Source organism: Gavialis gangeticus, unplaced genomic scaffold, assembly GCF_001723915.1.
Source record: "Gavialis gangeticus isolate Ggan-Ray unplaced genomic scaffold, GavGan_comp1, whole genome shotgun sequence".
Lineage (NCBI taxonomy): Eukaryota > Metazoa > Chordata > Crocodylia > Gavialidae > Gavialis > Gavialis gangeticus.
Window position 1 is genome coordinate 71825809 of NW_017729032.1, and position 17918 is coordinate 71843726.

The 17918-nt window shown below is 42.0% G+C and overlaps 1 protein-coding gene across 2 annotated transcripts in view; it reads right to left on the minus strand.

Annotated features, from left to right (window-relative positions):
- Nucleotides 1-2468: 2468 nt before the first annotated feature.
- RGCC (regulator of cell cycle) overlaps nt 2469-17918 on the minus strand; it is a 17566-nt gene continuing 2116 nt past the window's right edge. The window contains exons 3-5 of one of the 2 annotated variants that reach the window (XM_019525454.1): nt 4880-4987; nt 3566-3623; nt 2469-2858 (exon numbers count right to left, since the gene is read on the minus strand). In XM_019525454.1, the coding sequence (XP_019380999.1) occupies nt 3586-3623; nt 4880-4987 (146 nt within the window). In that variant the 3' untranslated portion in view covers nt 2469-2858; nt 3566-3585. Of the gene's footprint in view, nt 2859-3565; nt 3629-4879; nt 4988-17918 lie in introns of both variants that reach the window. The other variant, XM_019525453.1, reaches the window with a different exon arrangement.

The window sequence follows — 17918 nt, forward strand, 5'->3', positions numbered from 1 at the left end:
GGGGGGGGGGGGGGTTTCAAAGTGCCAGGAGGTGGGGCAGGCAGGGCAGCCATTGCTGAGCTGGGAGAGGAGGTGGGGGATGGGCCCGGCCTGGGTGATTCAGAGATTCGGGAACAGCTAAATCTCTGAATCAGATTTGGCTGAATTGATTTGGGACAGTGATTCAAGTCACAGAATCGAAACACCGTCCCCTAAATCGGCCGAATCCGAAGCGAATACTGGCCACTTTGCACAGGCCTATTAAATACTATATTCTGAACCAGCCTCAGCATCAGACTTCTGATTCTGTGATGCACTTCTCCGGAGCCACAACACAGGACAACACATTAGAGGCCATTTGGAACAGGACCAAAGATTAGTAGCAGAGCCTCACAAGTAACTCAGTTTCAGTACCTCTGTATGGATAAGCAGAAATCTCCACTCTGGCCTGCAGAAAGATGATAGCAAGTCATTCTTTGCCTTGAACTACTAACCTGCATGTAGTCTGTACTAACCTACAGACTACATGCTGTATTGCAAGCAGCTGTGGGATAATTTCCTCTCCAGTCTGCAGGAGAAAATGTAAAAGGCAGTCTTTTTCTTTCAAACCTAAAGCCTCCCACATTTAATTTTTAAAAAGCATCAGTAGGTAAGGTTGGGTGAATAGCTGGTTTGTCTCATCTGCTGCTGAACCAAAAAACTGAAAAAAATTGTTTGACTGGAGCTTATATTCAAATCCCTCCTCTTCCGGGGGTGATTGGTGACAGGGATTTGATTCCCCCCAGGCAGTGCTCTAACCACAGGCTACTGAGTCAATCCCATACAAAGGGGCATAAGCAATTTGCCCAAAGTAGTATGCTTATCTTGCTGGGATCCTGCGATCCCTGCTGACTTCCTGCCCCTGGGCCGGGGGCTGGACTCCATGATCCTCTGGGGTCCCTTCCAGCCCAAATGCCTATGAAATCTATGAAGTATGCCCTGCCTCTCCACAGGACTAATTAGTCCCTAGAGAATGCAAAAAAGGAGAATAGCGCATATACCAGAAGCAACACTGCTACCTCTGCATGGCATTGTGCCATGTAGATGACCCATTCTCATTTTTAGAAGCAACTTTGCCTCTAGTGGGACTCTTACCCATTGATTTATTCATTTAAAGTAATGTGTAGGGACTTGCCCTCCTCCCTTTTTTTCTCCCCAGGTCCCAATGCCCTTGGTATCTGAAAACACCTTCAGGATCAAGCCTATAAAGCAGTGGCTTTCAACCTTTTGGGATCAAGGCACTGCACCACCGCTTTTGTGAATGCAGCAGCACTCCTCAGCTTAACCAAGCTCTACTTAGCTGGATTTTGCTGCCAAGAAAGGCTGTGAAACCGTGGTGAAATGGCTTCCACTGCACTGTCAGCTTGGGAAGGGCTGCATGTGTCATGTGCCTACACTCCTCCTGCATTAGGGCTCAGATCAGCCTAAAGCAGGCAGGAGTCCCCTTCTGTAGTGCAGCTCTTTCTGGTCCAGCAACCCCAAAGCTCCTGGCAAAAACAGAAGCAGACAGGACAGTTCCACCCACATTTGTTGCTGGGAGAAATGTAGTAGAGGTTATTGGGGGGATGGACCAGAAAGAGCTATACCACATAAAGCAGTTCTGCTGCTTACTTTAGGCTGATTATAGAGCTCTAATGCAGGGGGAGCATGCAGGGCAGTTTTACATAGTACCGTGGAACCGCTGATGAGCTTCCATGGTAGCCCAGTTGAGAACAACTGCTATAAAGGGACTTAAGGATTACCTACTTTCTGGATCCTGACTGGGTTCAGGTATTTAAACTGGGAGCCAAGCTGTTCAGCTTTATTAAATTAAGAGTTTCAGATAGGTGAAGCATAACTTGAAATGCTTAGAAAACTTGGGAGATGCCTATGGAGTGTAGAAGCAGTGCCTAAACCTGCAAGTTATAGGCAACAGCTGACTGGGGATTTCCAGAACTAGAGTTTTGAATTGGTCAATTCAGTCAAAGTCCCACTGAAGACACCTAGGTCTTTTTTTGGATCTGGGCTTTCAACACTGGTTTGCTTAGTGTTGAAAGGCCTAGGTTCCTTTAAAAATATAGGCCTAAATGCCTTGATTTGGAATGCTATGTTTAGTATTGTTCACATAGAAACAATGCCACCACAACTTTTAAAGATGTCTCCTAAAAGGCTTGATACTATTTTCAAATCAAAGTTGTTCCAAGATCAACAGTGTTATTCCACATTCACTTTTGTTTAAAAGTGATTTCCTTTCGCAATCATTTACCATGCTCTGTAATTCTCACAGTGAATTTATCTGAAGCCTTTCGTCAATAAAAATGTAAAGTTTGCCAAAGACATGCACATGGCTACTTTACTTACCATGATATAAATTTTCAATAGGCACTAAGACCTGGTCTCACTAGCTGATATTAATTTAAACGTGCTACCAAGTTTCAATTTTTTAAAACCACACAAAGTTTTTAGACATCTAGATTTCAGTTCAGGTTTTATTTGTGTACAAAAATATATTATAATGGAAAAAAGCATTAAAGTTTCCAACTATATAAACTTACAAATATATTTTCAAAACAGCAATTTTAAATTAACATTTCAGCTATATTTTAAAGAAAAAATATAGCGCCAGCACATTTAAGTTATCAGATCCTGATTGCTGCAAACACAACTGATGTAATCAGTTAATGCTTATGGAAGATGACTAGTTATGTTCAGAATATGAAAATCTCAGATAGTAAAGTTGACAGTTATAAGATCTGGCAGCAACTTTTCAGTAATCAATACCACCAGGTCTTCATTGCATCTTTCTGCAAGGAAATATTTGTAGGCAGGCATGATGCCAAAAATCCCTTTGCTTCACATACCTGTGAATATGAAAAAAGAAAGTTTGCATTTCCTTGACATCAAAATATTTTATTTGACGCTTGTTTTTTTAAACTGTCTGATCTTTAATCAACATAAGAGGAGAGGGCCAAAAAATAAAGAAACAAACCAAAGGCTTGTATCACTGCACTAATACCAGTCCCAATCATTAAAAGACACCTGTGCAGTCAAAGTCTAAGCTGTTATATAACTCCCAAGTATGTAATAACTGCTGAAAAAAATGTGACAGAAATGGTAGATTGAAGCTGGACTTTTTCCCAGCATTAAAGTCTAAGATAAAGTCAGCATATCAAAGCAGAGGTGGTGACATGGTGAATAAATGAGACTGTGTTGAAATAACCATGACTCCATGTGCCAATACACAACACTGCAACAGTGCCAGGTGTTAGCCTCCTTCTCCACCTTAGATTTGGCTTGCGTGTAAGGAGATGGACAATGGGCTCAATGTGCAACAGGCTGCCTCACAAGGACACCTGCAACATTATTGAGAAAGACCTAGCAGCAAAAACTTGAAGACCATAGTTGACTCTGGTTTCTGAGTTCTGTGTTCAAAGAAAACAAGCAAGAAAGTTCACGGAAAAAACTAAAGTGAGGATATATAAAAATGCTGTTCTTCTACACAGAGAACACTTAGTCCTGTTGGATTGTCCCCATTCTTTAAAGTAGCACACAAGAAGAATCTACTTACTTGCTAATGTCCTGTCAAGATCAGCAATAAAGTCTTCCAGTTCTTTTGTATCTCCTAACTTTGCTGAAAGATAAGAGAATGAGCTTTTATGTGAGTCTTTGTGCCAACACAAGTAAAGGCCATTAGCAGGCATTTTAAATTTCACAGGAGAAGGGGAGGGAGAATATTTATGATCCTGGCCTAAAATTGCAATTCCTTTATTTTAGGCAGTTATTCATATAATGATACTGATGCAATCCTTCTCTTCTGTATCTGCAAAGTTTAAAAGTTAGAGATGGAAAAAAACTATTAGATCATCTACTCCAGTTATTTCCAAACTCATAGCTCATAGGCAATATGTTGCCAGCAAGATCCTCTGACATTGCTGTCTCTAACAGTGGCAAGAGTAGATGCTTTAAGAGGAGAGCCTTGAACTGGGCATATCTAGAGCCAAGGGAAATCTGGGGGATGGACTAGATGACTTTAAGATTCCTTCCAACCACTACTTCTCAATGATTCTATGATTTTGATTTCCACATATGCACGTTTCTTCACGTTGACAGGGATAGTAAAGCATGATATTGCATGATGCGTGTTGCTTCCTTAGTTTTCTAGTCCTGTATGTCATTTAAACAAAGGGGACACATCTACATGTGTTTTAATGCACTTTAGTTAATGTTAAATCTAGTACCTCTGGGTGTTTATACACATGCTCGGAGTGGGGGGAGGGGTGGAGAGGGCACATTAAGTAAAGCTCCTGGAGCATGTTGTGTATCAGTGCTCCCATATTTAAAAACTTTAGTTAAAGTCAAGCTTTAGTTAAAGTGCCCCTGCCACCATTTTGGTCTGTGGGATCCTTGTAACTCAAAACAACTCCAAAGCATTCTCAGTTACAGTGGGGAGCTGCATTTCCATCTGCACCCCCTAGTTAACTCTGCAGGAAGGTATTTAGTGAATTAGACCACAGCTTAACTGAGCCAAGAACAAGTTTTTCATTTAGTTCTGTTGAATCACTGCTGAGTTTGAAGGCCATCACATGAATAACTGATCATAGTACCATATATACTGTACTTATATGGTTGCTGCTTTTCATATCAATACCAGGAACACTCATATTCTGATGTACTCAGTGCAAAAAATGTCTGAGCTAAGCATATTAGCATGGATAACAAGTCCAGGTAGCGCGCCATGCTAATGAGGTTATACTGCACCATGCCATGTAAACATACCCTTAGGTATTTGTTCTAATCTACCATATGATCTTTGCTTATCTTACACCACTCAGACTTAAGAAAAAATCTGAACACTTGAAATAAAGCTGTTATGAAGACTAACCTTTGCAAGGGGTTACTGCTGGAGATGGTAGAGTTGGAGTAGATATTGTTGGAGAATTAAGCTTTTCATCACTAAAGCTGAAACTGTTTCTGTAGAGTGAATCTGCACCTATAAGAAACATTTGTAGGCATTAGAAACTAAAATGAAAAATCCAGGGCAAGTTTATGAGAAGCAAAAATAAGAAAAAGGATACATTTCTAATCTCAGGCAAAAAGTTTCTTGATCAAGCAGAAAGCAGAGCCTTTGAAGCCAAAGGTAATATCAGGTCAACTGGTATTCAGCAAGTGTTCTCAGAAGCAGCAACTCATCACTTACATATCCCCATTTAAGCAGTAGTTACTCTACATCAGTTAAATTTAGCCTGCTGTGCCTTTTCTGATTCGCAATGGTTAGCCATGAAAATGTAAGAAGTGCCATATTCAATCACACCAATGGCCCATCTAGCTCAGTATTTCGTCTCCAACAGTGGCAATAGTGAATGCGTTAGAGGAAGAGCCTTGAACCAGGTGTGATCTATCCTTTGCTCTCCCTGCCATCCACCATAATTAATTTAGAGATCTCAGAGGATACCTGTTTTGTTTAACAGCTAATAGATCTCTGAATTTGTCTAGTCCATTTTTGAACCTGGCTATTCTATCTGTGTCTACAACCTCCTGTAGTAACAAATTCAAACATTACCACAGGAGACTGTAGAAGCAGATACAAACTCATTACCATGGGAAGCAAATTGTATAAACTGGAACTGTTTTCAAAATAGCATGAAAAGAACATCCATAGGTGATGCATCAGGGAGCCACTGGGGGAGGCGGGGGGAGGCTCATACCTCCCCATATTTCTATGCCAACAGCAGGGAGTGGGGCATGGGGCTGCAATCTGACCAGAACCAGAGCCTGGTAGCAGCAGAGATGGCAGCGATGGTGTGATTTCTGTACCAACAGCAAGGTGTGGGTCTGTAGCCCAGCTGAACCAGACATCCAGCAGTAGCAGGGGCAGCAGTGCAGAGCTGTGCCACCCCCACTGGCAGCACTTACTTGTAGCCTATGAGAATACCTTAACACAGAAGCTGTAGAACAGACACAGCCCCATCCAAGTAGGGTCATCATCACAGTATACCAATATTACAGTACCAACCTGAATAAGCACAGCATGGAAGAAAGGCAGGTTCATAGTGTTGTTGAGAACAAAAAAACTACCCTACTGCCCCTAGCCATTCTTTGCATTAGCCACTTGTGACACTTTACATCAGGGGTGGGCAATTATTTCAGTTGGAGGGTCACTTAGTAAGTTTTGGCAAACTGTTGAGGGCTGCATGTGTAGCCCTGCCCCTGGACAGGTGCCCATTGGAGCCCCCCTCCAACAACACCCCGCACCCCATTGCACACAGCCTCTGCCACCAGCGGCAGCAGCAGACAGCAAGGCCTTGGGGCGCTCACAGCCCGCAGCAGGTGAAGAGCCCAGTGGTGCACGGTCCTGGTGAGCCCCAGGACTGCACGTGGCTGGGCCGCCAGCAGGGAGAGAGGGGAACTGGCCCAGGTCCATTGAGTCTCTGCCAGCCCAGGCTCTGCACTCCTGCTGCCCTGCCCTGGGCCCCGCCAGCCCTAGCCCCAGGGCAGCAGTGCGGGCCCTGTGCTCCCGCCCACCCGCTTGCCACCACTTTCCCCCCTGGCCCCGCCCACTGCTCTCCCCCACATCTTCCTGCCCACCTGCCACTTTCCCCACCCCTGCCTGCCCCCAACTTTCCCCACCCCTCCTCCCGCCCACTGCTCTGGCACCACACAGTTCCCAGTTGCATGGCCAGACTGCAGGATGCAGCAGGCATCAGCCCAGCCCACCCCCCATGGTTCCCAGCAGGCTCCTGCTGTGCTGTCCAGTCCCAGCCATGCACCGGGAACCGCATGGTGCTGGAACAAGCCCGGCATGGCCATCACTGCATGGAGCCAGCCGGGAATTGCAAGGGCTGGGCAGTGCCGTCAGGGAGAGGGGGGAGCTGGCTTGGGTCCACAGAGCCCCTGCCAGAACAGGCTCCAAGCTCCTTTTATTCCACAGCGCTCTGAAGTGCCAGTCCATAAGAAGTGTCCCTACACCAAGTAAGATATTCTACTTTCTGATTTTAGATGATCCTTATGGGAAAGCTGAATGTATTATGGGAAATCAAAAGGTCCAAATCTTGAATAAATATTTTTGGGCTGGGATGGCAGACAAAGCTTTTAGGTTTCAACAACACTAACACTTCTCTGAGATCCATGGAAATGTGCCTCTTTTCTTAAGCACAGTGCCATGATATCCAGTGCATGCAAAGTATTAGTCACAGCTCCACTGAGCAAGAGAGTGGTTATTGTGTAAAAGATACTAAGACCAGCTAGTTCCCACATTATGAGCCAACAACCTGGAAAATATGGCTCCACAAAACTAACATTTTCATCTGAATGCAGTAGTGAGCTCCATTTATTTGAGACATCTCCAAGGAGGCATATTTAAACTTTCAACTTAAGGGCAATAGTTACTGCATAGTAGGGATGGTAATTCTGCTTAATGGGGATGCCTACAGGTAGATGAATGTCAAGGCCTGCTCTCTGCCCCTCTCATGGCAGCTTTCAGTCCCTCCTCTACTGTGATACATAGGGAAAATGCACAATGTGCTTCACCCTGGCATACTTGTTTGCTCTTCATGCCCTAGCTACACATGCCCAGCTGCAGCACCAGGTGTCTCACAGCTGCCATTGCATGGCAAACAGCCAACTTGGTTCCTACTTCAGAGCAGACAGGGTCTCCTATCAACTCCACAGGCCTTGAATGGCATCTAGTAAGTGGGAGTGCTTTTGATTTAATGAAAACCATCCTCTGAGCTTCCTCATTCATCTCTAGTCCACTACAGGGAAGTTATATTTAAAACCAAAGCATATGAAGTCACAAGCTGTAATTCTGTTTATAGGGAACTGGAGTAGTGTGCCCCTTTTGCTGAATACTTCCAGAGGCAACTTGAGTAAATTAAGCAAGATGTAGTCAATTGGTAAGAAGATCTAGGAGCTATTCACAGAGTAATCTCTATTTATAAATATAGAATCACAGGAATGTATGGCTGGAAAGGACCTCCAGAGATCATCCACAGTCTAGCCCCCTGCTCTGACCCAGATCTAGTACACTGTGAGAATCCCTGGCAGATATCTTTAACCTTTTTTAAAAAACCTTCAGTGAAGGAGATTCTACAGCCTCTCAAATGTTTCACCACGTTACTAGAACCTGAATCAATCTAAATCTTTGCTGCAAATTAAAACTGACTTTTTGTCCTTCCCTTACTGGCCATGGAAAACAATTGCTCGCTGTCCCCTCTGTAAGAGCCTTTTACTAACTGGAAGACTTCTGTCCAATGACCCTTCCTCCTTTGAGACTTTTCTTCTAGAGAACACACACACAATTCCTCCAACTTGTCCTCACCAGACATTCTTGCTGCTCTCCCCAGTTTGTCCAAATCTTTGAAAAGTTGGGTGATCAGAACTGAATGCTGTATTCCACTGTGGAATATCAGTAGTTATCTCCCAGGGCTGGGTACAGTGTAATAATTATCTCCCATGTCTTGTAAGAGACACTACTAAAATCTCCACAATGAGATTTGCCTTTTTTTGCTGTTGACTCATACTTAACTTGTGATCCATTATAAAGTAATCCTCCTCTCTCTCCAAGATGCTTTTCTGCCAGATTCCTGCCTAGCCAAATAAAACTCAAATACATACAGGACTGAATTCTCAAGATACCTCTTTACCTGAAAAATATAAATATGATTCATTGGTTTTCTCTGTTCCCATCCTCCAAGCAGATCACAATACTAAACATTCATTTGGCAATTTGTACCCAATATGGCAGGTTAAATACAACTAAATATACAACTTCATGGAAATGTATTGGTTTCTATAAAACTTTCACTGTGATGACATTCATGGCAGAGAAAGAGGAAAGAGACAGCTTTTCCTAAAACACTTAGATGTTCTTTTCATTCCAAAACAAAAAAAACAGAACATAACCAAATGTCAAAGCCTTGTCAATTGCCATAAATCAGAACTGTCACTTTCTCATCAGCTCTAATACCAGTATATAAGGGGTTTCACCAATAAGATTTTGTTTTTTATTATTCTCAGAAAGTAAAAAAAAAACAAAAAACAAAAAACAAAAAAAACAAAAAAACACTTGGCCAGGTGAAGACCCTTCTCCTTCCATGAAATTACTCTGTCAATTGTAAGCAAAAGCATCGTCAGAAGGAAAAAAAGGAGGAAGACGTAGTAGAGGAAGAAGAGGAGGAGGAGAAAGAAGAGGAGATACTTCTGATGGCCTCTGTTGCAAACTATCAGTTGACTTAGTTTGTGTGTGAGCAAAATATAACTGCTAGGAAAAGACAGCTTCAATCTTTGCTTTTCCCCAACCACCCTGTCCAGGGCTGTGTTTTTTTACATCTCTCTTACGACACACTCTAGTACAGGCAAAAGTCTTAGGACTCATAGGAGTCAGGCTGAAAGGGAGTGCACAAGCTGATCTAATCCAGCCCCTGCTCAGAGCAAAAATCACCCCTGATCATTTTAGACTACTTCCTACCACCCCACAAGCAAAACAGAAATGCTCAGCCACCCACTAGCTAGAAACTGATGACAAAAACCATTACTGCCTTTTCCCATTCCTACACACTGCCAGCTGTGATACCCTACTTGCTAATTAATATTATACTATGGTTTGCAGTTTAATTCACTGGCAACCCAGGATTTATCAATTACAGCGATTTTGAAGATACCTACCTGTAAAAAGCTTTGGACTTCTAAAAACCCACATTTAGCTGTCAAGTTAAATCTCCTGAGTTGGTTTATGTGGAATAGGCTGCAAAATGAAGGGCTTGGAGTATACATGGGTGGATTTTCCTTCAGCAAAATAATTAGTAGTTAGCACTAACCACTGGCTTTTACCATGCCAGAATATAGTTAAACCACAAAGCATACAACCCACTGCAAGGCCATGTAAATATAGAACATTCCCACAAGATAAGCAGTAGAGACTTTAGGGATAGCAATTAACTGAAAGAGGAAAGCCTCAGACTTTCTCCTTCAAAAACAGCAATAGAAAAAGTCAGCTATCTAGCGTTCTTTTTGTGTTCACTCTACTATCTTTGAGAAGGCCACCTACAGTAAGACTTTCAAAAGCAGGGATGTTTTGCTTTACTCCCATTGCAGTCAATGGGGTTTCTTACCAGATTTCAGTGAGAATGGTAAGACCAACCCCAATCATTTTTTGAAAATCCCCAACCCCAACATTGTCAGAGACAACTTTTAAGTAAGAATTAAATTTGCTATAAGTAAATATATTTATTATTACATTAAAAAAGGATTCAGCAACATAACTCACAGATTGCATAATTAACCCTCTAGTCAAAATATACTGCTCTTAATGTTTGATTTAAAAAAAGAATTGAAGTACTTAATGCAGCGATTCTCAGCCAGGGTGTCTTGGCAACCTGGGGTGCTTTGAGATTCTTTCAAGGGTGTCACAAGCTAGTGAAAACTGAGACCTGGCATTTTCCAACAGTGCCATGAGTCTAACGAGGTAGAGAACCATCAGCTTAATGTGTCTAACATTGTCAGTTAAAAATATTTAATGTATAACCAGTTCACCATGAAATGTGTATAGCTAGCAGAGTCACAGAGAATATGGTTTACTTTTTACAGAACAATGCTCATGCCTTGATACACTGTCTTCTTTCCTTTTCTCAGTTATCGGCAGTCTGCTACCCATGCTGACACTCCAAGAAAAAAGGCAAAAAGCCACGCAGCTTGCACAGTCTGGGCTTGCAGATCTGACAAGCTCCAAAAATCTCCCTTTGCTCTCTGGCTGGAAGTTGCCAGGAAGGGATCTAAAGAGCTATAATTTCCAGTTGACATGCATGTCTTCTTATAACATGCAAAGCTTCCCATCCAGTCTCCATTACCCTTGTTATTTGTGAGGCAGTGCTTCTACTTAAATCTTTCCCTTTAATGGCGTTTCCTTTTTTCAGCATTAAAACAATAAAAAAATGGGAAAAGACTGATATGTAGAAGAAGTAAGCGTAGGACAACCAGCAAAAGTAGCAACAACATGGGATTTTTCATGATAGTCGCTATATTGTTTCCTAATGTTGTAGTAACTCACTGGACATTTGAAACATACTGGGTGCATCTACACATGACACTATGTCGCTGTAGCAACGTGCGAAGGCAATGTAGCATCCACGGGCATCTACATGTGACCAGCAGCTACTTTGCTGTAGCAATGCACTCCCCCAGTATAGTGAGCCACTACAGTGAAGTAGCTGCTAAAAATGCATATGGCACAGTATGGGCTGTTACTTCGCCATGATTTAATACTTCCAAAATGGTCAGCCATACATAAAAACATAAGAAGTGCCACACTCAGTCACACCAATGGCCCACCCAGCCCAGTATCCCATCTTCCAAAAGGAAGTACTAAATCACGGCACAGTAATGTTACCATTGTAACACATGTAGACATGCCCACTGGTTTGTTATTAAAGGAATGATAATGAATGCAGGCTTTTTAGGATGAAAACTGCATTATTAATTTTGCATTTTATTTATAGCATATATTAATTTGTTTTGAAAATATAAAATAAAGCACTAGCTGTTGATTTTGAAAGCTAGCAGCTGATAAGCAAATAAAGTTTAGTTACTAACCCAAAAATGGTGACCAGATTATAACACTGAAGCCAGTATCAGGAAAGGGATTAAATCATTACTTTTAATATGCAAGATTTTCATGACCTAGTAAGGTCACCAGTTGAACTGCCATGCACTGATGGCAATGAGTATGAAACATTTCCGAGTATGAGAACAGATTATGGTTTACTCCAGGGGTGACTAACCTGAGGCACATGTACCACAGGCGGCATGGGCAGCTTGTGTGTGTGGCACATTGTACACCGAAGAGGGGACAGGCAGCAGAGCAGCAGATCAGGCAGGGTGCACAGGGCAGGGAGCAGAAAGCAGACCAGGCAGGGAAAGCGGATTAGAGTGGCATGCAGGGAGGGGGCAGGCCTAATTTGTGTCATGTCTGCCTACTGGTTTATTCTATAGGTAGTTGTTATACCTTTTGGTGCAGGAAATGCTGTAATTAAAGGTAAAGGCATTTCCAGTCTCAAACCCCTACTTACAGATAAGAATTTAAAATAGGAAAATGAATAGAGAGTTAGGGCAGGTCCACACTTGGAAGCCTTTACTGGTATAGCTATAACGGTGCACTATCCTGCCAAAGCATCCTAACACCTGTGGCGGATAAGCTATGCAGGCACATGTACCTCTTCCAAGCAGAATAAGAGATATCATCAAAAGTGCAGTTTTCTCAGTCTAGCTGCAACTACACTGTGGGGGCTTTGGCCACCACAGTTATGTCAATTCAATTCAGTTTATCAGACTCTTGACCACACAGCTCTACCATCAGAAGTCTGTAATGTAAAGCTGATCTTAGAATTTTACATGAAAGCACGAACTTCACATCAACAGCTATGTAAATCTCTATGCTATTGTACTTTGTGCAGAAAACTTGAAGATAAAATAAGTTAAGTTCTACTTGTCCTGATTACTCAGTGATTGGATGGTGTTTGCCACCTTTACTGCTGCATGGAGTAAAGAGATGATCTTTGATACTGCAATAAACTACCAACTGTGCTAGTACTGACCCAGCTGAATTGTAACATAGCTATTAGCTAGCTGTGTTTCGGGCTAAACATCTTGATTAACATCTATGCAAGCTGTCATTATTTGTATTACAATAAAACTAGAGGCCATTTTTCTAGGCACTGTATATAATCACAGCTAAAGAAATACCTTGACCTTTCAGTATTAATAAACAGGACAAAGGACAAAAAGTGGAAGAATTATAGAGAATCATTATCAACATTTACCAGACAAGGAAATAAGACTTAGATTCCCATTGTAAAGGTTCTGTGAAGCCTGATGTATATACTGTAAGATTTTGAATTAACATTTTGGGTGTCTTATCCTTAAAGAACTCTTGAGACAGAAGAAATAATTAAGGGGTTGTGATTTAACTGTTAGCAAGATATTCTGAGAAAAATGAGAACAGCTAGTATTTACAAAAGGAAGTGGCTTACCAACCTTGCAGAAGACTCAGAAAGAGGAATTCTTATATAAAAAGGGGCTTAGGCCATCTCTGTCTGTCTGTAACACTCCTGGAGCACTCCGATTGGTTTAATAGATTTCATAGACATTAGGGCTGGAAGGGACCTCGCAAGATCATTGAGTCCAGCCCCCCTCCCAAAGGGCAGGCAGTCAGCAGGGGTCAAATGATCCCAGCAAGACAGGCAGATTTGTTAGTGAACCAGCCAACCAAAGTGCAGAGCACAGCCATGATGGTGGGGACAGAGCAGTGCTCCCTACCCCCCACCCTGCTCCTCAGAGGTGGCAGCGTGCTGTCATGATAGTGGAGACAGAGCAGGGGGATGAGGCCAACAGTGGTACTGGTGCAGGGTGCTGGTGGAGGGGGGTGGCGAGGTAAGCTTCCCCCCCTGCTCCTGGGAGGCAGCGCAGGGTGATGGGTGATAGTGCTCCGTCCCCGCCCATCCCCCCCCATCATTCTTGATGGCCAACTGGCTAGTGGTTTCATAAGCCTTCCTACAAAGCTACCGTTCACAGAAGGCTATTTGCTGTGCTACATGGAACGTTATAGCATGGCACTCTTGCATCACTTGATGTTCCTACATTTTGTATCTTTCCAACGTTAAGCCTGATTCTGCAAACGCTACATTTTCAAAAGTGGTACAGACTTTCAGAAAGCACAGTGTTGACATCCAATCTTGACACCTGCGGGCTGACTTGGAAAAATGCCAACCACTTGCAATTCTCATGTACCACATGTCATCACTACAGGTGCTCATGAGGTGGGCACGTCTACAGGTGCACTTTAATGCACATTAAAGCATCACAGAAAAGCGTTGTTTCACTAATAAGCATCAAAATAAGCTAATGTGCATTTTTCTAGTACTTCACAATAGAGGTACTAGAGTTAATGAGCATTAATAAACATGTAGATGTACCCAGTATCTTTTAAAAAAAAGGCATCCCAGTGTTGGACAATTAAGAAATGAAGTATATAGCAATGGTACTTTTGCTAAGAACCAGATTTGGCCCGCTGCAATTTATAACACAATGAAAATACCTGTAGGTTCATACCAGCCTGACCTTGCAGGTCATTCATAGAATCATAGAAAGTTAGGGTTGGAGATCATCTAGTCCAACCCCTGCTCAGGCCATCTAGTCCAACCCCCTGCTCAAAGCAGGACCATTCCCAACCAGATTATTTCCAGCCAAAGCTTTGTTGAACCCAGCCTTAAAAACCTCCAAGGATGGATACTCCACCACCTCTCTAGGCAACCCATTCCAGTGCTTTACCACCTTCCTAATGAAAACGTTTTTCCTAATATCCAACCTAAACTTCCCATTCACAGAGTAACGGCTGCAAAAGTGGTCCCTACATGCAAGTTTATTCCATATACTCTCTCTCCCCACAACCACACGCACACACATGCACGTGTATAAAATATAGACCCACACGTAGTCTACTGATATTGAGGTCAGTAATTTAAGATGGAGAATCTGTAAGAAGTATACTCTTCTGTTCAACAGTGTTATAAAGAAGTCGTGTCAGCTGCCTTTTGCTGTGCTGCCAATGTAGTTTAGGAATTTACTCCCTTACAGCCCAGCTTCTTCACAAATGATTGTGCAGAGACATTTAACATAAGTGTTGCCATGGGAATAGTGAGGTCATAAATTTAGCAGTACAACTTCACTAAAAAGAATCAAGTCGGAAGAGAAGCTGAGCTGAGGGAGGAAGCCTACGTCAGAATAGAAATAGCGTTGGTAATTAGCAAACATAGTACGAGGTATTATGGAAGACACAGGAGTGTAAGCAGATTTATGTTTACATATGACATTTTAACCTCCCACTCTTATGAAAGGCCCTCTTCATGAAAATCTGCCATTCCTCTCTGATTTCACCAAAATTCTCTAGGGCTGAAAAGGGGTTTGCTGCACTGAAGAATGATTTGGAAAAAAAAAAAAAAAAAAAAAAAACCACTCGCATTGTGCCTTTTTAGGGAGCTATATCAAAAGATCAAGTTGGAAAATACAGACAAGCAAAGCCATGAGTCTTTAAGTAAACTATAGTATCCAAATCAGTTTGTAACAGCACTGCAAATGGTATTTGTGATCTGAGGTTAATGTGAAAAAATGATAGCAAATAAAATATAAGTAATCTTCATGTCAAACTTAGCTCAGGCTGTTTTCTCGTTCCTGTCCTTCCTTCAAACATAACCTTTTCTGCCTGGTAAGGTTCTTTCTGGAGTCTAGTATATTCCTTGGTCATAGTTATGACTACTTACAAAGAAGGTCTTACATCAAACTGCAGAAACAATCCCCATCTTGTGTTGTTATAAGAGGAACCCTAAGGCAGTCTGGAGCAGTGTTCCCTCTAAGCTATGTGGCGTGCGCAGCCTAGACATTAGGAAACTGCTTTCTTTTGTCAAATTATCATTAATACAGTGGTTTTGAAGCCTTTCCTTCAAACCCTCAACTTCTGTCTGTGTCTCTGCTACTTCACTGCAAATATGACAGGGTTTTCTCTGATAATAAAAACCGTAATTTTCGGATTAAAAAAAGTAACCCCAAATCCACATTGTTCCGTGATTAAAATGAAACACCACTAATATACATACCTATACATAGTGTTTCATTTTGATCACAGAAAAATGTGGATTACTTTTTTAATCTGAAATTTGGGGATTTTTTTTTTTTTTTTTAAATCAGACAACACCAGGATCCCTGGATATGACACAGGTTGTCAGTTTCTGTAAGGGTCCTCCTGAGCCATCATTTTGTTTTGACGAGCCAATCTACTTGCTTTTAAGAGCATGCTGTTTCATTAGAGTGGCTCTGCTCTGTAGAATGACATAGGGCACCAAGGACTGATTAAACACAACTCAAAGTACTTCATTCTAATTCTAGTCTATCCATTTTCCAAATGAAATTAGAAGCATGGCAAAAAGTGCAGTAACAATGTCTACAGATAGGCCTAGTTCATGCTAGAAACGGGTGCATTGTTTTGTTTTGTTACACACAATTCTTCCTACCACAACTAAGCTTGGGAATGTTTAACTACTGGTAGTAACAGCAGTGCTAGTGTAGACAATGATCCTGTAGCTCAGCGTTTCCCAGCCTTTTTCGCCCCACGGCCCACTTACCTAAATAAAAAAGCACTGCAGCACACTGGACGTGGAGCAGGTGGGGGGAGGGTGGCGCGCAACCATACAGACACTGATAGGGGGGCATGGTGCGCAGCCAGCTGGATGCTGACGGGGAGGGGAGGCATACAGCCAGCTGGATGGCATTTTGGGCTGGAGTCATGCCCCCTGCCTGGCTGGAGCCATGCTCCCCATCTGTTTGTGTCCACAGCAGCAGGAGGCAGGGGCATGGTTCCAGCCAGGCAGGGGATGTGGCTCGAGCCCACAATGCCGTGGCACACCTGGACGTGCCTGATGGCACACTGGCTGGGAAACGCTGCTGTAGCTAGTGGTGTTTTAATGTCATGCGTTAGATTTTGTCAGAGCACAATTAGATGAGATTGTGTTAGAAATGCTGGAAATTTTTGAAGCTTTACCTACATTCAGATTCCTACCACTGTAACTGATGATAGACACAGGGCGTGTCTACACGTACACATTTATGGTGCAGTAACCAAAATTTCTGCACAGTACAGGCATTTGTCTAAATGTGCATGCCTGTACTGCATAGTAAATATGGCAACTTATGCCAACTTGAGCATAAATTTGATACCTGAAACATGCAGGTATTAATTTTATGCCCAATTAGTTACTGCACAGTAATGCAGGTGTAAACGCCTTAACGCGCAGTAACACTGTGTGCGGACTGACTTGGGACTAAATTTAGTCCCAAGTCAGTCCATACACAATGCTAATGCACTTTAATGCCTGCATGTGTAGATGCCAGCCTGTTCCCGCTTACTAATTTACTGCACAGTAAATTTAAGCCAACATAAAATGCACACGTAGACATGCCCACAGGCTCACAAAACAAACTTCAGCAGCCTTATTGAGTGAAAAAAATACAGTATATGAAAGTCAGATATGATTATTTAATACTGAGTCATAAATTACCAAAAATAATTGCATATGTATTGTTAGGGTGTCCATCCTGTAACTGATTAAAAGAAAAAGTCCTGGTGATATAAAAAATACCTTAAATTACAACTGCGCAATTTAAGAGTTAAATCAAAACAAACTATATAGGAAGCTACCTTATTGACAAACTAACGATGCAAAGCACAAGTGAAAAAAAAAAAAAAGTGTTATTATTATAAATCATTGGAAATAAACTTAAAAATTAGTTTTACAAAACTCATCTAAACATTCTGCAGAAAAAAATTAAATAAGAATTTTAAAACATGTATTACAAATTAAAATAGCAATCCCATGGCTTTCTGCTAGGAAAGCCAGTTCTTTCAGTCCTACCATCTGGTCATTTTGCTCTACTATTAATTTAGCCATACTAATGATTTAGTGCTCGCTTCCCAATAAACAAGAAAATCTGATCAAAACCATAGCACCAACAAACCCTGCTGAACTTTCCTGCTCAGTTTCCCATTTTCTGATTGCTCTCCACTTCCTATCATTTGTTTGAATGTGGTGTGTAAACTAACAGTAATAACTGAGTAGACTTAACCCACTTTGTGCACTGTGTAACTCATGCTTTACTTCAAACTGAGCCTCAATGTCAATTATCTTTAAAATGGCAACCTCCAAAGACAGCAAACAGCCCGCTGAAAGGAGAGGCTGACATGGTTTCAAGTACCTCTATAAATTCCATTGTGAAAATTCTTTTAGCTCCTTCTTATTTAGGAAATATTTAGCTATTTGAGGCATTATGAAGTCACCTGGAGTTTTCCTGTTTTCCTTTTTTAGGATGGATTTGAGAGCTTT